General features: G+C 33.6%; 1 protein-coding gene and 1 pseudogene across 1 annotated transcript; one reads left to right on the top strand and one right to left on the bottom strand.

Annotated features, from left to right (window-relative positions):
- Nucleotides 1–3,364: 3,364 nt before the first annotated feature.
- LOC112732995 (probable serine/threonine-protein kinase At1g09600) lies at nt 3,365–9,450 on the bottom strand (annotated as a pseudogene).
- Nucleotides 9,451–21,162: 11,712 nt separating this feature from the next.
- Nucleotides 21,163–22,257, top strand: LOC112737672 (uncharacterized). Its single transcript, XM_025787662.3, has one exon. The coding sequence runs from the start codon at nt 21,342–21,344 to the stop codon at nt 21,891–21,893; it is 552 nt and encodes a 183-aa protein (XP_025643447.1). The 5' UTR covers nt 21,163–21,341; the 3' UTR covers nt 21,894–22,257.
- Nucleotides 22,258–27,166: the final 4,909 nt, after the last annotated feature.

Here is a 27,166-nt window from a genome sequence, read left to right as displayed (position 1 = left end):
ATAATAAATATTCAGATATACTAAATAATACTAATTGATCCTAATTATATTCTAACATCCCCCCTCAAACTCAAGTGACAACTTGAGTTTGAAACTTATTTAAAACAACGAAATAAAGAGAAAAAAAACTGTATAAACTGATAAAACGGATGCAGACGGAACTGCTAGAAAGAAACGCAGACGAAACTGCCAGAAAGAAACGCAAAAGGAACTACCACAAGGAAATACAGACGAAACGCAGACAGAACTGCCACGAAAAAATGCAGACGGAACTGCCACGAGAGAACGCAGACGGAACTGCTACGAGAGAACGCAGACGGAACTGCCACGAGAGAACACAGACGGAACTGCCACGAGAGAATGCAAACGGAACTGCCACGAGAGAACACAGACGGAACTGCCGAAAGAGAGCAAAAACTATATGATTTCTTCATGAGAATAGGTAAGCAGCATATGACAATGGTGTTTGATCATTTGACTCAAAAAAACACAAAACAGAGAAAATAGGCTAGTCGGTGATGTGAAAAAGCATCAAAGGAGTGACAAAAGGGAAAGAAGAATGGCATAGAAAAAAAATACAAAAACTACGGTGATTTCACCACAAGGAAAACAACCTATCATCTTCAAGGAGGATACCATGGCTCTGATACCATGTTAGAAACAAGAGACTAAACTGGAGGAAGGATTTGTGTATTATTGAGTGTATTTAAGTTGTCTATTCAAGTTGTTTGGAATGATACAATATGAAAGGGTATTTATAGATACTAAGAGAATCGTAATAATAAAGACGTAATCTCCTATAATAAATATTCAGATATACTAAATAATACTAATTGATCCTAATTATATTCTAACATTGACATACCATATCATATGTGGTTGTGCTTAAATAGTAATCATTAATTGGTTACAAATTATAAAATGAGACCCTTTAAAAAGTCATTTCCAAATACTTAGAATTAATAACACAGAGAAAAAACAAGAAATAAAGAAGGAAAAAAATAACAACTAAAAAAAGAAATTAACTAGTGTTGACTTTTTAGTATGCCCTTTCTATTTTAGATGTGGTTGAGATCTGTAGTACGTTTTTGTGAGCGAACTAGTTTTCCTTCCCAAACTTTAGATTTGAGTCTTAGATGCTATTAGTCTAGATAGTTTCATATGGTCTATTTTATGTGAAATAAGAAGCTCATCATTAATGTTATTTCCATCTGTTACCCAACCAGAATTGATAGGAACCAATGGACTTATATGCAAAGGCCTCCAATAGATATGCCCAAAAAGATTGTTTCATGTTTCTTTGGCATCTTTTGAATGTTTGGGTGGGTAAACTAGTTGTTTAGACACATATTCTCTATGAGAGTTGGAGACTTCACTTCGGTTCTTTGTAAATGAATATCATTGTACTTGCTGCATCAAATAATATAATCAACTGAGAGACAAAAAAGAGACAACGAAAAAATAACTACAAAAGTAGTGTAACAAAAATTATTGTTGCAAATCATATCAATGGGTTAATAAAATGTTATATATGAAATAAGCAACCAACAATAGTCATACAAATCTACATCCTTTTTTGTGCTCATATATTATCTCTTTTTTACATCTCAAAATTAAATAAGAATAGGTGCCATATGACTAAAAAGTTAATTGCAATCATAACACAATTAGCATGTGTTACAAATATCTCAGGAGAAAAAGTATAAGGTAAATAATTTCGTTGACTTTAATAATAATATCAAGTAAATAATTGAATATCAAACAAATAAATTTCTTTATATTTCACAATGATTTATTTCCTATCTACAAATTTGCTAACTGAATCAATAAAAAGTCCAAAGAATGATAACCTCTTCTTTTTCCTAATTTCTTAATTACTACACTATACAATATTTTTATGATTCAAAAGGTATCTAATAAACAGTATTACAATAAAAATTGAATCTTTTTTTGAATTACCTGTATTGATATTCTTGAACCAACTTTATCTTTTGATGTGACATGTATCCTTGATACTTGTCTAACTTTTGAGTCATTTTTTTCTCCCTACCTTCAACATAACACTGTCTGAAAAGATATTAAAAAATGGATATGTATTAGTTATATTATCAATAATAGACTTATGTAACAAGGCATCCCTTTTTAAAAATGAATTGATCAAGTGACTCAAAAAGTATGACTAGCAATTGAATTATTCGAAGTAGGGGTGTTCATGGTTTGGTTAATCCAAAAACCAAACTAGTTTTTTGGTTAACCAAAAATATAGTATTGGTGAATTAATCAAATTGGTTTCATATGATAAAACCGGTTATTAACCGGTTAGTAAAATTCAGTAAAAACCAGTTTTGAAAAATTAACCGGTTTTTATATAGAAAAACCGATTTTTCTATCAAAAAATTGGTTTGAACACTGAAAACCGGTTTTTATATAAAAAAAATTGGTTTTTATACCAAAAAATTGGTTTTTACACCCAAAAACCAATTTTTATACAAAATTAATTTTTTTTACATATAAAAACCCAAATTTTTTACCTTTTTTCTTTTAAATTGTTTTTTTAATCTAAAAATTAATTTTTTTTTTCTTTCTAAATAATACAAGTAACATTTGTAAATAATAAAATTTCTTCCATTATAAATTATAATTACTTTTCTAAACTTTTGGTGGCAATACTTATCACATACACCTACTAAAGATAATGGAAGTGAAGATTAAATATTGGGTAGAAAAATAGTTGGTAAAGCAGGCTAATAGGGTGATAAAAGAAAAAAAATGGTCCCAAGAGCATTTTCTGTTTAATCTATCATGATTAATGATGAAAATCATTTCTGGGTCAACTTGCACAAAGTGCATACACAAAAGAAAATGCGAACAATACCTAAATTCAGGAATTACAGCTGGAAATGTGGACAAGACAAGGTGTATAACATCATAGATTAGTGGACATAAATTTTTGACAAGTTTATCATACATTGCAAGACTAAAAGAAGTAGCAAAGAATGAGCATCAAAGAAAAGAACCCAAAATTCTCATCTAGGAAAAGCTACCGCCATCAACAATTAACTTAGTAAGTCTAATCTCTTCACCACTTATAAAACAAACAATCAAGACTTTCTAGTCATCCTCAAGCGCAATTGAACCTGGACCCACTGAACAAGTAATGTCCTCTGATAAAATCAAATCTGCACACACAAAAAACTATAATTATAAATTTTAAAAAATTATAATTATAAGTTAAACTAAAACATTTTCTAAGTAAATCATATGATATATTTAAGAAACATTTAATATTCAATTTACCTTGCTCGACCTTTTCAAGCTCTTCGAAATTCTCAGGTGCAAGACAAGAGAAAAAGTCTCCTTTAAGCTAATCTTCGGTACATACAAGAGCTTCTACCATCTTAGGAGTCAATGAGCTACGATATTGATCAATGATTCTTCCCCCCATACTAAAAGCAGACTCAGAAGCCACTGTTGAAACTGGTATAGCCAATATGTCCCGTGCCATATTTGCTAGGATGGAAAACCGATTCGAGTTAACCTTCCACCATCCTAGAATATCCAAAGGCTTATCATCTGGCTCACAGTCTTCATTCAAATAACGATCAAGCTCAGATTTAAGATTGGATTTGCGATCGGTTGATCGGTGATATAACCCCATATCATAAATGTCTTTGGCTTTATCACTTGCACTCGGTTGGGAGAGGGTATCATCTTGGTTTCCTTCTTCTGCACCTTGATATAAATTATAAAGTGAATGAAGACAAGAATATTAGTCATAAATCACAATCAGACACTTTTTGTTCTCTAAACAAATTAAATATTAGTCATAAATCACACCAAAATACAATGAAGTATCTCTCCAAATAAAATAATTTGAAAAATGAATAAAAATGCATTCTCTGTTGCCTTTTTTCCATAGATAAAACAGAACCAACACAATTAAATATAACTATAGAGTTTAACAACAGTCAAAACAGAGGTCTGGAACCAAAATTACTTGCTTTTGCTTTCGATAGATTTTATATATAACTAATTATTGAGAATGATCGCATAAAAAAAGATAAAAGAATAGGAAATTGTTTTATCTTCACTTTGTATTAGAACTTTTAATTACAACAAAGTAACTGATTTAAGCATACAAATACTGATCCTTATTCCTAAAACAATTGCTAGAAGCACATCCAAAGTATATCATTATTAAGCAAAACAGAAGTAACATGTATTGTTCCTATAAGGATTAAAATCTAATAGCTGACCTAATCATGTTCTAATAGCTGACCTAATCAATAAGGATTAATACCTATTTATATTTAAAAATGAAAGCATATTAAAAGGAATGGATAAAAAATGAAAGCATATCAAGTGTTTTCCCCATGAATAGAAGTGTAGCTTATCATACCCAGCAGGAATTCAACTTTCTAGAATACTAGACCATTAGCAAAAGGTGTCAAAGTCTCCCACCAAACTAAAATGATGAAAATTTAGTAATGAAAATCTTAACCTGATCACAAATTATTTTTTATACAAGCTGATGGAAAATTTGTTGGAATTTTGAGCTAATTAACTTTAGATTAAGAAATTAGTATATCTGAAAGAACTTGAGTTCATTAGTTCTACTTTCTATACAATATTTTCTCTGTTATTAGAAAAGACCATTATATTCCAAGTTCTGTGAAATGAATGCTAAAAGTTTAGTTATTATGCTTCTAAGATTAGAATAAAAATTGTTGCCCAGTGAAAAAATTTGCAGCTGTAAAGTTGCAATAGAGTGAATAATGCATGATGAGACAGATAATTAGAACAATAATTCTCCATTCAATTTATAGTTTAATGGTGCAGAAACACAGCATAATGCAGCAGCCAGAACAACAATTCTCCATTCAATGAGACAGATAATTAGAACAACAATTCTCCATTCAATTCATACAAATTAATTAAGTTTTAACAAATCAAAAAGTGAACCACAATGAAGAAGAAACTTACAGTAGGATCCATTGAAATGAAGAGTTCAATAGTGAGAGATTTAAAATCTGCACATTTTCAATCCATTAGAATGAAGAAGTCAGAAGTATACTAATGAAGAAACAAAACAGAACAAATCAATAAAATAGAAAAAACCCAAATAACAAATCCAACTCAGAACTCAGAACCAAGGGCAAGGAGGGGGTTTACCTCAATTGATGAGCTCCGGCGAGCCACCGACGAAAGAAGAAGAGAACCGAAAAAGAGAGTTACTCAGGCGAATCAAAGTGAAGACAGAGTTGCGAATGGGAGGTCGAGGCAGAGAGATAGAGTCGCGAATCAAAGTGAAGACTCGAAGAGGTAGAGGTCCGACGAGCCACCAGCGAGCTCCGGCGAGAGGTGGAGGAGGAGAACTGTTGACGGCGGCGGACTGGAGAATTGGGTTTTGTCGAAGTATCGAAGACGAAGAGTGAATTTGAAATTAGGTTTTGATTTAGGTTTTAGTTTTAATTTGGTTTTGGTTTTGGTTAACCAATTTTAAAAAATATGGATATGGTTTTTAAATTGTTTTATTAAACTGGTTAACCAAAACGTGGTTATGATTTTTTAATCGGTTAACCACATTTTGGTTATTTTTTGAACACCCCTAATTCGAAGTATACAATTGTGGTTGCATTTGTAAAATTATTTAGGTTAACTAGCTACGATATAAAATAATATATTTAAGAAGCCACCAAAGTCATTTATTAATCTTCTCCTAATAGTTTAAGCATTGGAGAAAGTCTATTCATGAGATTAATTCAAAAATTAAATAACTACAAAGTTTAAATTCTTATATCAGTGAGCAGCAAGACTAGGAAAGAAGGAGGGATTATCATTTTTGCTACAAGTACATGCAAAATCCTATCAATAATTCTTTTGTTCATAGAAGAGGTTTAACATTCAAGTTAACAATAAATAAGAGATCAACTTAATTAACAAATAATTGTTTATGTTAAGAGGTGAAATTTCATACTAGTAGTTATAGAGAAAGCAAAAGAAAAAATCTACCATGTATTATAAAATGTAAAAAAAAAAAAAAAAGAAGAGAGTATACATAGTGCTGGAATAAAAGAATTACTACTAATAGTTATTATAATCCAAGAACTTTATTAGGGGGTGAAATATAGCTAATAATATAAAACACTAATAAAATAAAAGGATAACAAAAATTCACCGTTTTTGTCTCAATTTTGAGAAAATCAACTATTCAAGTACCTTTTGTTTGCTTCATCTTGCAATTTGGCGTTGATTTCTTTGTTGGGAGGATATTTTGATAAGCTTGATAGATCACAAGGCAGAGGTTCTAATATAAAGAACTGTCAGTAAATAGAAAATTTTTTAAAACAAAGAATCACATACCTCTAATACAAAAAGGTTCAAACAATATTACATATAACTCAAAAGTGTGAATACCAATTATTATTTTCTCATTTAGTACTTTCAACTATTATTATTTTGTGAAGTACTAAATGAAAAAATAATAATTATTCATAATATATATATATATATATATATATATATATATATATATATAGGTTATGTTTATTTGTACAAATTAAGCCTCGGTAAGTACTGGCTACTGTGGGTATCGCTTCTTGTACACCATAACAAAAAAGTGCTATTTAAACACATAAAAAATTTAAAAAAAAAATAAAAGATACCTTATAAAAACAAATTGAGAATAGTACATTGTTTAAAGGATGACAAAGTTATCATTACTCTTCTAGGTGTAGCATGCATGATCCACAACGGATAGGATGACATAAAACACATATAAAGAACACTCAAATTAAAATTCAATTGAAATTTTTCATTAACTAATTTTCATTGTATTTATTGTTTAACAAGAAATTATGGCAGAAACTACATGTAGAATTATGAAGATGTCTCTACATATCCGTCAAATATCTCATCAAATGAATGTCATTTGGATATTTTTATTATCAAGAAATTCTTTTATGCCAGGGCAAATGTTCTTGCACAGCTGTTGAAAATTCTAAAAACAAGCATTTATGAGTTAAATGAGCATAAAAAACACCAATTTCTCTATGTATACTGGAGAACCTTAAGTTAAATTATTTATCAAACAACACAATAGCATTGAGTGATTGAATACATTTTTTACAAAATTCATTGGCTTACTAGTTATAGTAAAGTTTTGTGATATGAATAAGATGATGACAGGAAACACCATGAATTTCTCATCATGCATGTTATAAAGATTAAGTAAATGATCCTCTAAATACCACTTAGATTAGAGAAGAGAATGATGAAGCTAGATAAATTATATTAGATAAATTACTTGCTAAAAAGAGAAACCCTCATACCTCACTTCTGAGAGCAGCGGCAACTGTCCCTCGATGTGTTGGATCAATAGATAGTAGAGTCTCTATGAGCTTCACAGCAGCACATAATCCTTAAATGTGTTTGCAATACATCTCCTATAATGGTGTGGAGACTTGAATACCATTGAAAGTGGCAACGACAATTTTAGCCAATAATCATCAGATGGGGAACCACAAAGTTTAAAAATCCGATGTATCTGCTCAACCTACATGAAAGAAGTACTAACCTTTAGTTACCTCTTATATACCATCAATAAGTCAATAACGTTGTACTTAAAATTAGGACTCACAGCCAACAATAGTAAATATGAATTTAAAAGCTAGGGTTGTACGTAAGAAAGTAGAGTTCACTAATATTTCAAAGAGGGTTAAAGTAATTCATTTTAATTAAATAAGATCGATTTCATAATGTAACAACACTAGGAAAATGCTTTTTCTTGGTAGTTCTATTGGTCATTTTAAAACTGTATGTATATGCAATTTTAATAGATATTAGTTTCTGAAATTGGTAGGCATGCCACAAAATATAAAGATATCGTATTAACTATTAACAAAGATAAATGTGCTAATGGAACAATCATAATAACCAAATGATGGACACTAGAACATTACACCTCTATTTTTCCTGGCAATATAGGTTTGCCACTATATAGTTCTAATATACAACCAGTGCTCCACAAATCCACAGCAACCCCATAATGATTTTCTCCAAGTAAAAGTTCTGGTGGTCTATACCAAAGAGTTACAACACGGCTTGTCAATGAAACACTATGATGGGGGTCAAAAAAACTTGTCAAACCAAAATCTGCAATCTTTAAGACATTATTATTGTCAATGAGAATATTTGATCCTTTTATATCACGATGGAGGACACCATGACTATGGCAATGATCCAATCCACTAAAAAGTTATTGCATGTAGCATTTTAGCTGACACAAAAAAGTATTGTTAGAAGTTTTTCTATCAAAAGTGATATAGAAATATAGTCAATAATCAAAGCTTTGAAAAAGGATAATACTTCCTATGTTCCTTCCTATGTTATTCAATACACGTATACATAAGGATCTCAATTTTAAGTAAAATAGAAGACAGAACGAAAAAAAAAAAACATGACTACCTGTGATTCAGAGAATTTAATGGCTGGATTTGATGCAAGTCCTTTAAGATCATATTCCATATACTCAAAAACAAGGTATAAGCTGTGGGATGTTTGTGATGTTATCAAGCTGTCCAACTTTATTATGTTTCGATGGTTGAGCCTACGCAGAATAAGGATTTTCCTTGCCATAAACTTAATGCTCTCATGGTTAAAACTGTCAAAATATACCTTCTTCAGTGCAACAATCTTTTGATTAGTTACATCACGTGCCTTATAAACAGTACTATAAGTTCCTTGCCCAATCTGCATAATAGAATGTCATTAAAAGATTCATTCAGTGCCATAGACTAATATCATCAATGATAAAAGCATTAATGTATAATTTATTTCGTAAGATTCAAAGTATACAATTTACAAAACCAATAACATTTTAACCATAATAGAAAAAGAAGGGTCTCTTTATCATGGTAGAATTAAAAAATGCTTTGTAAGAACCTTCATAAAATAGCATTAAGAATTACTTAATAGTTGAATCATAATGCCAACATAGACGGAAAAAGCAAAAAAAAAAGGGAATTAGCATCTTACTTTATGTAACCTTTCAAAAGTATTTGCGCTCCTTGGAATCCATCCTTTAATAGCTTCACCAGCAACAGAAGAAAGCCAATCCGGCCATCCTGCTGAAACTTGCTCTGCCTCTCCAGCCTTTGGAATCCTTCCAATAGCAGGATGTTCAATAATAATTAATTCAGGTTTCTCTATCTTCTTCCCAGTTTGATCATCATATGGCTGAATTGAATTATTGTCTTCCTTATCAATTGATGAAACTTTCACATCATAATCATCCAGTGACTTATCTGTAACCCGAACACCCCCAACCCTCTTCGAGGAATTCAAATGTGAAATATTTAGGTCTAATGTTCTGGTGCAACATGATAATTTGTTTGTGATCCATTCCCTACAGTCTTCTATGGTCGAACTCTTTGAACATGTACAACCCATGTTACAATAACAAAGTCTATATATAAAATTGATAAAATAATAACTAGGATTAACATCCACCAACTAATACTCCATCATTTTCCAACTGCAAACCAAAAAATATGAAGTCACAAATTAAATAAATTAATATTTTAATTTTATTCTAGATAAAATCAAAGTTAGAACTTTTTTCTTATGGGTATACAAACACTTTTTCCATCACAACACATACCATAAATCACAAATCCAAAAATCCTACAATTTTGGAGTCTAATTGAAGATTTTAATTTGACTCAATTAAATCAAACATATAATTCAAAACTCACACACCACGCCAGTAATAGTTAATTACCATAAAGGATAATACTTTTCATAAAGAAAAAAGTAAAATTTAATAAAGAAAAAAAATATTAGATAGCAACGACAACACCCAAAAAAAATTGGCCATCAAATTAGAAAATCAAAAATTGAAAACCAATTAATGAATAAAAAAGATACCTTGGATGGTAGGAACTTAGAATTAGGATTAAGATGTGGTTTAAGGATGGTATCAGTATCAGTATTGGTATCAGAAGCATAAATAATAGGTGTGAATTAAAGTTGAAAAATTTGTATTTGAAAAAATTAAAATAATAAAGAGAGAAAAGAGAAAAAGAATTTGATGATGAAGCATAAAACAACAACCTTATATGACTTTTATCAGCTATGTCTATACTCAATCAAAAGAAAGCACTTTTTTCTCTCTAGAATGAGTGGTGCTTTGGTCTGAGTAAATGAGTGAGAGTGATGACTTCATCTACAATGTTTTCGTTCTAACAAAGAACGATTGATGTTGAGTCTATGTTCAAAGTTCAAACTTCAAAGCAGGTCACCAAATTTTGTTGGGAAGATAAATATAATGTAAGGGTCACATTAAACGCATTTTTAATTGCATTTAATCTTTTTGACTAACTAGCAAATCGTTTATATTGTTCCTTTTTTTAACAAATTAATAGTTAATTAACTAATAAATGTCTAACAATAAACTTTCATGAAAATAATCAAGATAATAGATTATTGGTTTAATAAAAATTTTGAATTTCAATAAATAACAAAAAAATTAATGGTTATCCTAAAATTATTATTTTAGAAAGTCAAAATGATTTTTTAAAAATATTTAGTTCTAAATTATAAATAATTAGTAGGTATTCGTTTAAAATTATATTCTTAAAAATATTATATTTTGGGTATTGTAAAAAAATAACTTATTTATTTAGATGAACCTGTAAGAACCGGATTTTTAAGTAAAATGCTTAGTTAGAATATAATAATAATTTAATTGTCCAGAATAGGTTCGAAAATATAGAAATATTTTTTTAAATTTAGTGGTGAGATTTAAGTTCAGTAGATTTTTCTGAGTGGAAAAATATAATTTCCTGCGAAAAATTGTGTAAAAATGCATACCAATAGATTAGTCGACAGTACCGGCTTAGGTCTATTTGGTACTGTATAGGAGTAATAAAAACTGTAGAAGATGATTAAGCTGTTTATTTCTAATTTTCTGCAAATCTGTGATACTGTGAAGACTAATAGGGTGAATCCTGATGTCTACAAGCTACTTCTCTTCCCATTTGTTGTAAAGGATAGAGCAAACAGTGGATTGACACTCAGCGCAAGGAGAGCTTGGACACTTGGGATAAAGTGGTCAACAGGTTTCTGACCAAGTTTTTTTCCTCCTCAGAAGCTGATTAAGCTGAGGACAGATGTTCAGACCTTCCGGCAGAAAGAGGGAGAGTTTCTCTATGAAGCTTGGGAAAGGTATAAGCAGATGCCAGGACGTGTCCTCCTGATATGTTCTCAAACTAGATTCAAGTGCAGATATTCTATGATGGAGTCTCTAAGATTTCCAAGATGTCTCTAGATAATTTTGCAGGAGGGTCACTCCACATGAAAAAGACTCCTGATGAGGCCATGGAACTGATTGAAATGGTTGCTAACAACCAGTATTTATATTCTTCTGAGAGGACCTCTGATAAGAAGGGAGTCATGGAGTTGGATACATTGGATGCTATGTCTCAGCAAATCAATGCTATTACACAACACTTGAGTGGAATGCAAGTCTCAGCCGTCAGTACTCAAGATGCTTCTTATGATATGAGTGGTGGCTTCCCTCAAGGTGAGACTTATGACTATGGCCAATTTACTCCTAAACAGGTTAATTTCATCAGCAACTCCTCCAGAAATCCTAATAATGATCCCTATTCGAAGACATTTAATCAGGGATGGAAGAATCATCCTAACTTTGGATGGAGAGACCAATCTCAGAGGTAATCAAACTTCAATAACTCTCAGAACGGTTTTAATCAGAAGAATTTCAATAATCGCCAATTTCAAGCCTCTCAGCCACAACAAGTTCCCACTCAATCTTAGAGCACTCCTAACTTAGCCTCTACAGTTGCAGAACTCTCCAAGAATACTCACAATTTTATGTAGGAGACCAGAGCTTCACTTCGAAACTTGGAGATACAAGTAGGCCAGTTGAGTAAGCAAATACCTGAGAGACCCCCTAACACTCTTCCTACTGACACAGTGCCTAATCCAAGAGAAGAGTACAAGGCCATCACAATAGTAAGTGAACCAGTGGTAGAGGAGGAAGTACAGGTTGCTGAAGGGTCAGAGAAACCAGAAAAGACTGAGGGTACCAAAGTACACGTCCAGAAGCTCCAAAAGGAGACCAAGGACGAGCAATTCTCACAGTTCTTAAAAGTTTTTAAAAAGTTGCAAATCAGTATTCCTTTTGTTAAGGTTCTGGAGCAAATGCCTCCCTGTGTTAAGTTCATGAAAAGCTTACTTTCTAAGAAGAGAACCTTAAGGGGAGATAAAACAGTGGTCCTGACTAAGGAATGCAGTGTAATAATTCAAAAAATTTGCCAAGAAAAATGCCGGATCCAGAGAACTTTCAGATTCTATGCACTATCGGAAGTATCACCTTTGATAAAGCCCTATGTGATCTTAGTGCAAGCATTAATTTAATGCCCTTATCTGTGATGAAGAAATTGCAAATTCAAGAGGCACAACCAACAAGGATAGCCTTACAAATGGCAGACAAGTCTCTGAAACAGACACATGAAATAGTGGAGAATGTCTTGGTCAAGGTTGAAGAACTTTTTCTCCTTTTAGATTTTTTGATCCTTGACATGAGAGAGGATGAAAGTGACTCTATAATCGTAGGAAGACCATTCCTGGCCACTGGGAGAGCTTTGATTGATGTAAAAAAAGGTGAATTGGTTCTAAGGATGCATGAAGATTACTTGGTGTTCAAGGTTTTTAAACCTTTACATCACTTTAGTGAAAGAAGTACTTGCATGAGGAGTGAGCCCAGTAATCCAAGTCTCCAAGGGTCCTTGATTGAAGCAAAGCAGAGTTCACATCTCAAACTTTCTTTGGTGAGAACCAATACAATTCCCCCTGACATCAAACCTAAGTTTGGTATTGGGTGTGTATCATCCACCAAGGAGGGAAGAGGTCCCAAGAAGAATGTACCCAACGATTGGAAGAACAAGAAGATCTCCATTGATGATTTCTCACCAGGAATGAAGGTGGTATTCACTAAAAGTCCAATTTTGCCTCATACAGTGAACATGATCCTCTTTCTTGAGCATATAAAGTTAATCCATGAGAGCACAGAAAAACGATTCACAATGAGAGGTGAAGAGCTAAGTCTCTATGACCATCCCTCTCTTTAGCAGAGCTGACTGTCAAGCTAGTGACGGTAAAGAAGCGCTTGTTGGGAGGCAACCCAACCTTGAGTATCCTTTGGTTTTTATTTTAGCTTGATTTTTATTTATTTATTTATGATTTTTATTCATATTTTTCCTGGGTTTTATGATGTTTGTGGTCATGCAAAGTGTTTAGAATAGGAACAAGAGAATCTGGAAGAAGAATAGAACACCCTAGAGGGGATTTCCATTCAGGTGCTCTGGCGCTAAATGCCAGGCTAGGTATTTAGCGCTGAGGAGCACGCAAAACAAGGGAGTTTGGCGTCGTTTGGGGCACTAAACGCCAGGCTAGGCATTTAGCTTCTGGGTTGGCAAGAAGAGGCTGGCGTTAAATGTCAGAGAGAGCGTTTAACACCCACGAGGGCACAATTCTCAAGGCAACCTATGCCTCATAAGGCGCTAAATTCCAACTGGACATTTAGCGCCAAGGCTCATCCTCAAGATAAAAAAAAAAAGAAGAGAAGCCAATTCTAGCGTTAAATACCAGAGGTGGCGTTTAATGCCCAAAATGGCATGAGCATTCAAGCGTTGGGGCACTAAACGCTGGAGCTGGCGTTTAGCACCAGCAATGTAGTGCTGAATTTGAAGAAATAGAGTTAAACGTGGAGAACGGTAAAATCAATAGGTCCCACCCTATTTGATCGTTCCATTCACACTCCCCCACTCCCTCTCTCCTGCTACCCACATTTTCATCCCCATTCCATCCCACATTCACCAACCACACCTCCCATCATCCTATCATATCCCATCAATCCCATTATCTCTCTCGCTCCTTCCATTCCCCAACAGTCAATCACTCTTCCCCACTCCCCTATTTAATTTCAATTCACTAACTCTTCCTTATTTACCCATTGTGATCATAGACCCTCCCCATTCCCATCTTTATAAACCCCACTCTTTCATCCTTTTACCTCACCACACACATACCATTTTCACTTACTTCCTTCCTCCTTCCATTTTCACCACAACATATTCAACTTCCCCCTTTCTTCTAGTCCCTTTCTTAACCGAAGCTACACCCCTCTCTTCTTATATAAATTTCTTATTTTACCTCAAACCGAAGCCTCCCTTCTTAAACCGAACCCCCTCCCTTTCTCTCTTCCTCTTTCTTTTCCCTTCATACATCTGCTTTCATTCTACATTTCCACTACTTCTTTCGCTCCATTATTTCTATTTCACTTTGCTCGTAGACAAGCAAAAATTTAAGTTTAGTGTTGGGGCACTCCGTTTCTTGATTTCTATCATCCTATACATGGCACCCAAAATCGGTAAATCCTCTTCAAGGAAGAAAAAGGAAAAGGCTCCTGCATCCGGTCCATAAGATTTTATCCGGTTTTTTTTCCAAGCCCCACGAGGATCACTTCAATGAAATTGTGATAAAAAAGAAAGTGATCCCGGAGGACTGCTTTGATCTGCAGCCGGATGAATACCCGGAGATCCGGGAACAGATTCTAAGGAGGGGTTGGCAAGTTCTATGCAACCCCGTGACTGATGTGAGTGTGCTTATGGTCAGAGAATTCTACACCAATGCTTAGGTGACTTACAAGCATGTCAAGGGTGTGAACCCAGACCCGAAGAACTGGCACACTATGATCTGAGAAAAGATTATGGAGTTTGGTCCAGAGAGGGTGAGAGAGATACTACAGCTACCACCATCCGGAGATGACTCTCACTTTTACACTCAGAGGGTCAATACTGACCAGAGACTAGACCAGGTTCTCACTGACATATGCCTCTCCGGAGCACAATGGAGGAGGGACGCTAGAGGTTAGCCATACCAGCTAGACAGGCACGATCTGAGGCCAGTTGCTCGAGGATGGTTGGAGTTCATTCAGCGCTCCATCATTCCTACGAGTAACTGGTCCGAGGTTATTCTTGAATGAGTCGTGATGATTCACTGCATCATGCTCAGTAATGAGGTGGAGGTGCATCGGGTGATCCCTCAAGAGTTATACAGCATAGCAACGAAGGCCTCCACCTCTGCTAGATTGGCCTTCCCCCACCTCATCTTCTGCCTGTGTGAGGTCGCCCAAGTCCGCATTGATGGATATACCCCTATTGATGTTGATTGACCGATTACTAAGACGGGTATGGAGTACACCAAGGACCTTGGGTGAGCACCACTTCAAGAGCAAGTTCTCCCTCCTCAGCAGAAGCAGCCTAATATGCCTCAGGAATTTTATTTTCCTCCTCGTGATTGCTGGGATCAACTGACTACATCTATTGGGGAGCTGATATCTTCTGTTGATCAGTTGAGGCTGGAGCATCAAGACCACTCAGCTAGTGGAGGAGTAGAAGAGTCAGGAGAGAGACTTGGATGAGCTGAAGCACTGGAGAGGATTCCCAGGAGGGAGTAGCACCCACCAGGACTGAGGTGGTTGAGTTTTATTTTCTGCTATTTTATTTATTTTCTGTTTTTCTCTTTAAAGCTTTTGCATGATCATTAGTAGTATTTTATTGCTTTCTAGTTTAGTGATTTATTTTGATATTTTATGTTTATTTTGAAAAATGTCTCATGTATTGCTCACTGAACTTGAAAAATTAAAAGAAAAAAGAAAAGAAGTAGTAAAATGTATGAGACTTGAGTTATATATTATGAATTATTCTGGTTACCTTAATGTGGTGGTATTATCTATGATTCTGAATGTATGAACTGAACAGTGCATATTTGATATTGAAGTTAAAAAAATATTGATTCCTGAGGTACAGGAAGTTAGAGAAGTATTATGGATTCACTAACTTGAGTAAGACATTGGTCCTTGAAGCAAAACAAACAGCAAAAAGAAAAATAAAAAGCAAGGTCCAAGGCTCTGAACATCAATGGTTAGGAAAGTCAAACATGATTAAAAGCTCAAAGAGCTGTTTTTCTAACTATATGCTTGTGGTGTGAATGTGTCAAGTAACTCTTAAGATAGAGCACTAAGAGTCGAGACCAAGTGCAATTATAGAGTATGCCAAAGGCTCTGAGCACCACTGACTGGAAGAAATTAAAAGAAAAATTAGACTTCAAAGAGCTCTCTAGTTAAGCGCTTGTGATTTTTTGTCTCAAGCTAAGCTTGAAACAAAAATACTTAGAGTCACGGCTAGGCTCAAGGTGCAAAGCACCAAAAGAAAAGAAAGAAAAAGCTGTGTTCAAGGATCAATTAGAGCTTAAGAAAGAAAAGAATCCATAATATCATCCGAGTTCTAGTTCTGAAGGATATCAATATTTCTGAGCTTCAAAGGATAGTGAGATGCCAAACCTATTCAGAATCACAGTGCCATCAACCCCACTCAGTAATTGGACAAGAGCTTAAATGAACACTCAAGTCATAAGCATTTTCTCTTCTCAGTCCTATACTATTTTTAGTTGCTTGAGGACAAGCAATAGTTCAAGTTTGGTGTTGTGATGCGTGAGCATCTTTCCCCAATTTTCTGTTTATTGTAAGTTAGAATTTATGGAGTTTAATTCTATTTTAGTGTTAAAATCCTCTTTGGATGCTACTTTGAGTTGTTTTGGTGTTTTAATTATTTCAGGTGAAGTTCGGATCAATTTCGCAGAGTTTGTGAGCAAGAAAAGAAAAGAATTGGAAGCTGTCCGCATTTAGCTCTAGGAACTCAGAATTGAAAGGGAGCTTCCTGCCCACAAGGGCATTAAACGCTGCAACTGGCGTTTAGCGCCAGCAATCCGGATCACATTCTCACTAATGGATCATCTTTAATTGGATTTAACTTTTAATTGTTCTATTTTATTTTATTTTAGTTATTTTTAATTACAAATAAAATCTTTTAGGTTTAGAATTTATTATTTTATTTTAGTTTGAAATCAAATTAGGTTACATATAAAAGAGAAAAGATTCCTCCATCGGGGGATCTTCTCTCTTCTACACTTTCACATTTTCTGAACCCTAGTTTTCTCTCGAAAGCATGAGCCACTAAACATCCTTGATTAAGGTTAGGAGCTCTATTTATTTTCATGGATTAAGACTATTATTATTCTATTTTAATTAATGTATTGATTAAGTTTCAAGGATTACTTTCGTTCTTCGTCTTATAAATCTGGGTAGATCGAAAGAATAACCCTTATTCTATATGCGTTCTTGTGATTCGTGACAGAGTTATCTCGCTTGAGCACTAGCTTGAAAGTAAATTCCTCCTAAATTGCTAATTACTGAGACTTAAGGGGATATGTGACATATAATCATCTTATATCTGGGTAATTAGGGTTTTTGTGGCCAATAAACTAGAATTGAACCTAACCCTCTAATTGAAATTAAGTGACCAAGACATTGGCGATTAACTGGGTTAGAGGAGACTAAATCATTAAGACATTAGGGTTTAGTCACTGACTATTTGCCATTAAATAAATCTTGTATGATTAAAATAGTTGGTAAGAAAACTTAATTCGGAAAAGTAAATAACTCTGAAACCATAACTGCCTTCTCTAATATATTCTACACCAAATCCACTGTTTGTTTTTTTATTCTCTGAATCATTGTTTAATGCGATTTACAACTCTCAAATACAACTTTCTGCTTGCCTGACTAAGTGAATCATTCAACTATTGTTGCTCAGTCCATCAATCCTCGCGGAATCGACCCTCACTCACCTGAGGTATTACTTAGTACAACCCAGTGCACTTGTCTGTTAGTTTGTGGATCAAGCAATTCCGCATCACTTCTCATATCTCATCTCTGCCAACCTCCGCCACCGCCGTTCCTACAAACGCCACTGCCGCTGCTGCTGCAAACCCCTGCCGCTTCCGCTTCTGCCACCACTGCAACTCCACCTCTGTTCTCTATTTTTCACTTGGTATGCATTCAAGGTTTTTTGTTTGAACTGTGTTTCTTTCAAATTCTGTTACTTCAAGTTAATTAATTAGTTAGTAGAGTTTAGCTAGTTTAATTTTTTGATTTAGTGGACTTAGGTGGTTAGGATAGGTTAGATTAGGCTCTAAGATTGCTGGAAAGTGTTGAATTATTGAGCTATTTGATGATTCACCATCCTGAATTGTTTGGAAATTTCTTGACTGTATTGATGAGTCGCTATTTTACTGTTGATTTTGTTGAATTTTGATATTAGAATTATTTGGATAATTTTGATTGCGTTCATTCACTGCGTTAAGGTCGTTTTTGCTGAAAATTTGCTGTTGGACTTGTCTATATTATGCTTCGTTGTTACTTGTTGTGACTGGACATAACTTGATTAATCCTTGTTTTGAAATTGTCGCTTGTTAATTCCTAATTGAGTGCATCAATTTTGTATTAATTTTGCATACAATTTTCCATCTTCATCACATTTGTGAGTGATTTTTGCTTCCAATGTATGTTGACATGTGGAATCTGGCCACAAAATTGCTATTTTGAATGTGTATCTGTTGCATTGTATCTTCAGTTTCATGCAATAGCAGTAATTGCTGTGCAATGCCAATTTGGAAAACTTAAAGGAAAAGAATCATAGAATATATGAAGTGCAAAGATTTCTTGGACATTTTATGTCTACTCTTGATGCTATTGGTCTTGTAGTGTATGCTTTATAATTCTATCAATGTAATTAGCTTTAGATACATGGAAGCATACTCCTCTTGAGGGGACTATGATTTGGATTGTTGTAAAGGTGTGCTAATTTGAAAGAAGAGTGTAAGATGGGCCAGAGTTTTTGGAATTAGTGTGTCTTAGTTTGTAGTTTATTATTGTTAATAGAGTTCTCATACCATTAATCTGCTATTATGCTTTCTTGTGGTGTGATACATGTGTTGTCTACTTACCTGTTTTCTATTTGTTTGGTGATAATAGACAATCATTTGGAACGTGAAAGTATTTACCTATGTGGGTCTCATCATCTTAGTAAAGGACTCTCATTCGTTTTTCAATGGATTATGGTGGGTATGGTTGAGAAAGGTTAATAGATATTTGATTGTGATGGAACCCTTGAAGGATGGAGAAATCCGAATTTTATGGGAGACTCTATCAAAATTTTTATAAGTTTTTTAGTGAACTTTGAATCAATTGTTTAATTGTGTATTGACTGATGCTATGGATTGAGATTGATTTGAATTTGTGTTAATAATAATATATCCCGATTACTGTTAGTAATATATTCGCTGTGCAGACATGACGATAGGTAGAGGAGGTAGGTCAAGTGGGTCACATGATTCATATAGGATGCGGAGCATTATCTCATGATTCGGAAGATATACGACCACTGGGCAAACAAACGACTTCAACAGATGATGAGCGACGTTCGTCGGGGGTGCGACCACCTAACATCGTGGATCCGTTCAACCATCAAGAAGGAACTGGAGACTTATTTTGCTAATTATGAGGGGTTCAAGCATCGCCGTCTAAAGAACGTCATTAATAGGGCTTCGCCCAGGTCGTCGAAGTATACGGGTGAGTTGGCGACCTTCATGAAGACGAAGAGCAGACTCGTAGATTTTTTGTCATTGTTTAATATTTTAGTAGTTACTTGAATTAGTTGTTTAATTTGTTCATTTATTTTATTGGTTGATATATTAATTTGTAGTCTAAGTCATTGGACCGTGAGACGACACTAGCGGAGACCTTCAAGTATATCCATACTTTGAAGGCCAACAAGGAGGAATTTGCTGACGAGCGGTCAACGGCCTATTATGTGAGTTTAAATTAATCCTAAGTTTCAAATTTATTTGGTTTTAAGTCATTTATTTAACTGTTATCCTAAGCACGACGTGTGTTACACAAGAGGAGTACACTCAGAGGTTGGAGGCCGCGACCTAGCAATCAGCCGCCTAGTTGGGACGACGAAGCTGACTCCGAGACCTCAGTGGTAGATCCTGATAGGGTTTGGCGTGAGACTGCCGCTGAAACCCATAAGAATCACCACTTCGGGTTGGGATCGTTCTTCGCCAATGGCCTCCGCTCCTCCGCATTGGTGGCTTTCTCTGCCTCTGCCTCTTCCACCAGCCCTGCCGATCCCCATAAAGTTGTCGACTTAAGGGAGGAGGTGCAGAAGCTGACGCAAGAGCTTCACTAGCAAGCGGAGTAGTCTGAGCAAAGGTACAACGACCTTCTTGCACGCATGGAAGGAGCCGTTGCCATCAATTTGGACCTGATGAGAAGCTGGAGCAGCTCGATCGGTTATGAGAGCAAATGGAGCAGTACAACCAGCAAATGCACTCTGGAGGCAGCGGCATTGCTAGTTCCAGCGGTAACGCTGTTGCTGGGGCTCCTATGTCAACACCTTCACTGCCGCCTCAGCAGGGCGACGACGACGACGACGATTATCGGGATCTGTAACGGTTAGGGTTTTAATTTTTTTTTTGTTTGTCTACTTCGTTATATTCTATTTCTGTAACATTTTATTGTATTCAGACCATTTATTTTTAATAAAATAATTTGTTGATTTCTACTAATAGATTTCTGCAAATAATTTTGTTAACAAGAGTTCTAATTCAACTACTATTTGTGGTTTAACTGTGCCAAAAAAATATTTAAAAATACTACCGTCGAATTTACCGTCTGATTAATCCAACGGTAATTTGACGTCTAAACACGTGAAATGGTGTCCAAGTTACCGTTGAATTAATCATTAACTCAGTCTCATTAAATTCATTGAAAATATCGATGAAAAATCTACCGGTATATAGTTTTCGGCACTAATAATACTGTCAATTCTAGGACGACAATAAATCTAATAATAAACTAATTACTAGTAAATTTATTTGATTAATTTGATGATAAATTAAATAGTACTCAATATTTTTCTTGTAGTATTTATTCTTTGATACAAAGTTACCTTAGAACGATATATATAATGAAAGGATTTTTTGTATTTGATTTTTGTTAAGAGAAATCATGTAAAATTGGTTTCTTTTGTAATTTATTTGGGTAAAAAAGCCGAAGGTACAATATAGTAAAAACAAAAAATAAAACTTACTCTTGTGTGGATCGATATATTATTATTGTATTCTATTCTATGTGTGTATATATAGATAATCTTAAATCTTAAAAATATCTTAGTACACACGTATAAGGTAACCGGAGATTCAGACATGCGCAGTGACCAGATTGCGACACAGAAAAGAACCACAGAAGAATAACGAAAGGAAAAGGGGTTTTTTATTTAAAAAAAAAAAAAGAAAAAAGAAAAAGAAAAGTTGTCTGTTTGGTTCTGTTCTTTCTCTGAGTTTTGTCTATGGCAAAAGTAGAAGATGAACAACAACAACAACCCCCAAATTCTTCATCCATGGAGCCACCTTCCTCGTACATCTTCCTCCTCAACATCATGAGCAAAAGAAGAACATGGGCATGTCTCTTCTTGCTTGTTTATGGCACCCTCTTAACATCTTCATGGAACTTTCTCAAATCCATGCTCTCTTGGTACAATCTCCAAGCTCAATCTTCATCATCATCTTCTTCTTCCTCATCTGGGTGGCCAGCAATCTACACCTCAGTGATTCTTGGCACAGTTTTCGGGATCCTTTCAATGGTTGCAGCTTTGGTTGTGATGGTACCTGCGATTCTTGTGACATGGATAACCATAGTGGTGCTCCTTGCTTTCTTCGGTAAGCCGAAAAGAACTTTGGTTGTTGAAGGTAGGAAGATTACAAGGGAGATTTTTGGGTTTGTGGTTAAGATTCTTTTGAAGGAAGGGAATCTTGTTGCTGCTGTTTGTGCTGTTTTGGGGTATTTTGCTTTGGTTAGGAGGAATAATTATGATGGACAACCCTCTGCTGCTGTTGATTGATATTTTGGGGCTTCCAATTTGGTGATTTTTGGGGTTTGATCATGAAGATTCGTAGATTGGGGTTGTCCAAAATCATGGAAGGTTGGTGTTCATTTGGTAAAGTGACTTAATCTCTCTCTCTCTCTCTCTCGCTTTTGTTCTTTTTTTTCCCTTTTTGGGAAGGTATAGAGTAGGGAACTAGATTAGAATTAGAAAAGTTGGAAACTTTGACAATGTTACTGAAATGTATTAAGTGCTAAATATGCTTAATTATCTTGGTATATGATCTTGTTGATTCATTAATTCCAAAACTTAGAAGCTAGTTGTTGTGTTGGTCACCAAGATTGAGCTATTTATTGTTTCTATATACTTGATTCTGAACCAACCTGAAATTAGTTATTTGCAAATACTCTAATCTTTAACTAGAGAGTGAAAACTAAAGCACAGTTGTTTTCGTGTGAAATTAATAGTTGAATACCGTTTGACTAAATTATATCTAATTGTTCTCAGCCGTCAATTTTACACGAAGACAACTGCATAATTTCATGTGAGTCTCGGCCGAACTAGAAACCTCGATTTTGACTCTTGGTAATGTTTATGGATAGCTACCATTTCGTGGAATCTTAGTTAGGCCAAGTTAGTCAAATTATTGGTAAAAAGACTCGAATGATGTGTGGTTCGGTTTAGAACTTAGAACATGATAAAAGAGATGTGATTCAGTTGTTATTGTTCCGTCTCTGTTATTTTAGTAAATTGTATCTTTTAAAACCGCAACTTAGAATCCATAGAAATGAAAAAATTTTGGGTATCTTATTTTTTATGAAAGAATTATTTGATGACTATTCAAGTCAAATTAGGCTGTTGAGTGAAGATTAGGCCATACTTTTAATCTTATTTTATACTTGTTGAAATTGCAAGGATTAAGTGGTTCCCTACCTTTCATATTTAGCCATCAGAGATATCATCTTGTCTCAAGTCAAGTATAAATTATTTCAATATAAAAAGTATAAATTTATTCCGAAATAACTATAGTTACAGGTCTAGTTCTGGTTGAAGAAATTTCTTAGGAAAGGCAACATTAATCATTGAACTTCAGCAGATAACAACCTTTGGCACCACTGAAGTGACTTTGTACTTGGTGCTAGTGTCTTATGATCGATCCTATTGTATCTTTTTGGTTCATCTTAGAGTGTGAAATGACAAATATACCCATAAAAATAGATTATATCCGGATGGAATTATCTATAAAAGAACAAAAAATTATCTTCTAAAAGTTTGATTTGGAGAACAAATCTCCCAAAAAAAAGGTATTTTTCAGATTTGTACGAGTGGATTTCTCTTTCACATCAAGTTTTTGCGGATATCAAAAGAATTTATCTTTTTTTTCCTATTATTATACAGGTAAATTAGTTCGTACATAAATTTTCCTAAAGTTTTTCGTAAATAAGTTTGTTTTCTAAATGATTTTTTGACCGTATATCTGTCATTTCATTTTACACTTACACCTACGAAAGTATATTTGGATTGAATAGTGGCAATTGAAATTTAAAGATTATAAAGAAAATAGTAGTGATTAACTGATGATGTAATTGATTGGTGATTAACTGTATATGGTGTTATATAATCAATTCTCTTTTGGCCCATGCTTAAGTCAAAGGGACAATGAGGTTGCTTAGTATAATATCCCGGTGATGATAGTAAGGACTAGATTGAAACTACAATAGTACAAACTCTTGTTTTTCTTAACATAGTGTAAGTGTTCATGAAGCACGGATACTTTGTTGAGTTGTCGTGTCTCTGTGTACTTCTTTCCATAAAGGGTCAAGCTTCAAACAGATCAAATAACAATAACAATAATAATAATATAAATGAAATATTTCATTTGATCAATTATTAAGCTCGTTGAAGTTTATTTTGAAAGATATCAGCCACCTTATTGATATCTCCCAATAGTGGCAAACATTATGGAGAAAGACCTCCCATCTCTTCAAGTCATAATTTTCTTGGTTACCCTATTGCCTTAAAAATGGTGTTAAAGGAGAAGCTACTAACCAATAAGATAATTGGGAAATGATAGAAGATTTGAACACTTCTTCATTTTGGAATATTAATCTTGATTAAGAAGTGATGTCCCATGAATAGAGGACATTTTTGGAGAAATTCATGTGAAAGTGAACTAACACTTAATAATACATATTTGAATTTTGGAATGATGTCATGTTGCACATGCCAACTGATCCAAGTCTCTTTCAGATTTTCTTTCTCTTGAAAGATCCACTTGCTAGCTATAAACAGAACTCGGAATTAATCAATTACTTTTTTAAATGTATTTAATAATGTTAATAAAATTAATTATCTTTTAATTTGATATATATCTCTATAATTTTCACTATTTAATAATGTAAGGATTCAGTTTGTATATATTATAGGGGTGAAATTAAAATGTAACTTTGTAATATGAAGAGCGCTTAACAAACTAGATTGCATTAATGATTGATATAGTTTTTGAAAAAACAGTTTAATTAATATGATCTTTATATAATTCACATGAGTTCTTTTGTTATCTTTTCTCTTTGACAACTTGATTTCATCTAAAGAGCATCACGAATAAGTATTAGACGTTGAATCTTTTGAGATTAAATTGACTAAATTGTAATATTTCAAATGTCATTTTGAGTATTAAATTTAGCTATATAATATATTTTTAAAGGTAACTAATTTGGATTAGAAGAGATACACTCTTAAACGGAGCTCAGATTAGAGGCAGATTAGATTTTAACTTATTGGGTTAGAAATATTGTAGGTAACCAAAAAAAATTTTCAAATGGCATAGTCTCTCCATACTCAATTAAGAGGTTGCGAGTTCGAGTCTTCTATCTTTGGTAAAAAAAAAAAAAAAAAAACCTCTTCTATTTTTGGTATTCATAAATTATATTTTTTACAATTTTATATTTCTATTTCAGAGATAGAATATATGTGCAACTTAATAATATAAAACTGATCCATAAAATTTCGTAACAGAAAATGATTGTTACAAAAAAAAGTAAAATAAAATATAAAAATATTATATAAACATTAAAAATCAATTATCAAATCATTTATTATTTATTTATATATATTTATGCATATTGAATCATATATATTTCTAATTAGATAACCAGCCACCAAAATATTCAAACCTGCTATAATAGAATATTCAAACCTACGATAAACATGTAATCAAAATTTTTGCAGTAGCATAATAATTAAAAAAATTATAAATCACCAATAATAATAATAATAATAATAATAATAATAATAATAATAATAATAGAGATCTGATTGCGTTTTGTGTAAAAGTGGTAGGACTGATGCAACCAAAATGCAGTGAAATTAATATAATGGTATAGGGCTGAGAATCAATCATAGATGATATAAAATTATGGACAAGTGGTTGTATTCTTTCCTTAATCACCTACACATGTAGAAGAACCTTTACGCACATTTTTGTTTCTTCTTGCTTCTTTTTTCGGTAAACAGCTACTAAAGAAAAACAAGAACTTGTTTCTTCTTGCTTCGTTTTAGTGGAAAAGTGGCACAATACCTTTTGTGGCCAGCCACTATAATACTAACATTAATGGGACTCAGTTGAAAAGTGAGCATGTAGTGCCTAGACCTAGATCCACCCACCTTTCCCTTTCATTTTATTTATGCAATTTTCCTTTCTGGTTATATATATATATATATATTTGGTTGCGGAGGATATCCCTCAATCCGATAGGTCAAGGACTAATATGTCACGAATCTAAGTTTCATTTAAGAGTTTGACCAATGAATTGCTACATGCATAAGGCGGGATTCGAATCCCGGACACTTGCTTTGTGGTTATATTTATTAACAATAGATTTGGATTTGGGTTAGGAAATCAGGCCTAATGGAACTTGAAAAGTGATATATGGACTCATATATATAATTAGCCCATTTTCATGATTAAGTAAAGTTTGGATCTTTGTTTTTTGGTTGCTTGCATTCGGATTTGTAAAATTGCCCGTGGTTTCTGCTAGTAGAAAAAGCTATATTAGATTCAATTTGAGGAAAATCCACTTGGCTTGGTTGAGTAATTAACTTACTTAAGCTATATTAGTTTTTTGAACATCTGTTCTCTGTCGCTCGAGAATCCTATCCGAGATTTCCTCACTTGACTCATCCTGCAAGGCTATTTTTTCTGCGGGGCTACTACATCCACTCCATTTTTTTTGGGGTTAACGCTAATTAGTAATTACGCTCTTGTCCCCTATTCAGGAGTCAAGAGCTATTTTCAGAGTAATGTCATATGTGATTGTAGAAGGGTTGTCTTGGGTGTGACCAGAAGATTACAGGGACTGATTTGATTTATGGTCAACATATTATGTGCCAAAAAAATTAAAAGTGAGGTGGATAGTCTTGTTCTTTGCCATGCTATGGAGTGTGTGGACAATAACAAACGAGACAGTGTTTAATAAAAATGTCTTAAATGTGGAGATATTGAAAAGTTAGATTGACCGTTATAAAGAGAAGTGGCTTAAGGAATGGGATGAACGTAGATTGGTAGAGACAGGTGTTATGTATTTTTTATTGTTGATGTAATTGTAGTGCGTGTTTTAGTTTTTGTGTTTTTATTTTGGGTTGTTTGTCTTATTTTTGGGTGTGTTATTTTTGTTGATTCGGTTGTATCTCACTTCCTTTTCAGGAACTAGTGAGTTGTTAGTCATCGAAAAAAATTCAAAATCAAAGCAGATCGCACACATGAAGCTTAAAGTGTGTTGGAAAGAGACAAATTTTAAGGAGTTATTTTTAGACTAATGAAGAATATAGAATTTTTTCTCATTCTTTTGTCTTTGGTTCCTAAGGGTGCATTTAGCATTGTTTGAAAGAATATGTTAACTTAGCTTGACTTATCTTTTTTTTTTTTTTCTATTATTTCTTCCATTATCTTGCTCTCTCTCATTGGCCAATAACGGCAGACTCTTAAATAGAATTCAGTTTCGCAATGGATTAGTTCTTAACTTATCAGAAATTAACTAACAATTTGTGAACTATTTTTTTTTCTTTTTCTTTCCAAAATTATTTTATCCATTATGGGTAAACTATCAAAATCGTCTTAATTTTTTAAAATGTTGACAAAAATATCTTTCATTTTTATTAACGATAAAAATTTTTGCAAAATATTTTAAAATATAATAAAGCATACAACGTTACATATATATTCTTAAAGTTGCAAACTTGATTAGAAAAGTGAAACCGTTTTATTTTTAAAATTTGGTGAGTTTATGCTA

The sequence above is a fragment of the Arachis hypogaea genome, chromosome 13, assembly GCF_003086295.3.
Source record: "Arachis hypogaea cultivar Tifrunner chromosome 13, arahy.Tifrunner.gnm2.J5K5, whole genome shotgun sequence".
NCBI classification, from domain to species: domain Eukaryota; kingdom Viridiplantae; phylum Streptophyta; class Magnoliopsida; order Fabales; family Fabaceae; genus Arachis; species Arachis hypogaea.
This window is presented reverse-complemented; position numbering and strand designations above follow the sequence as displayed.

Bases quoted from the DNA above. Each gene is read 5' to 3' on its own strand.
- LOC112737672 (XM_025787662.3), top strand. From the start codon at position 21,342: ATGGCAAAAGTAGAAGATGAACAACAACAACAACCCCCAAATTCTTCA.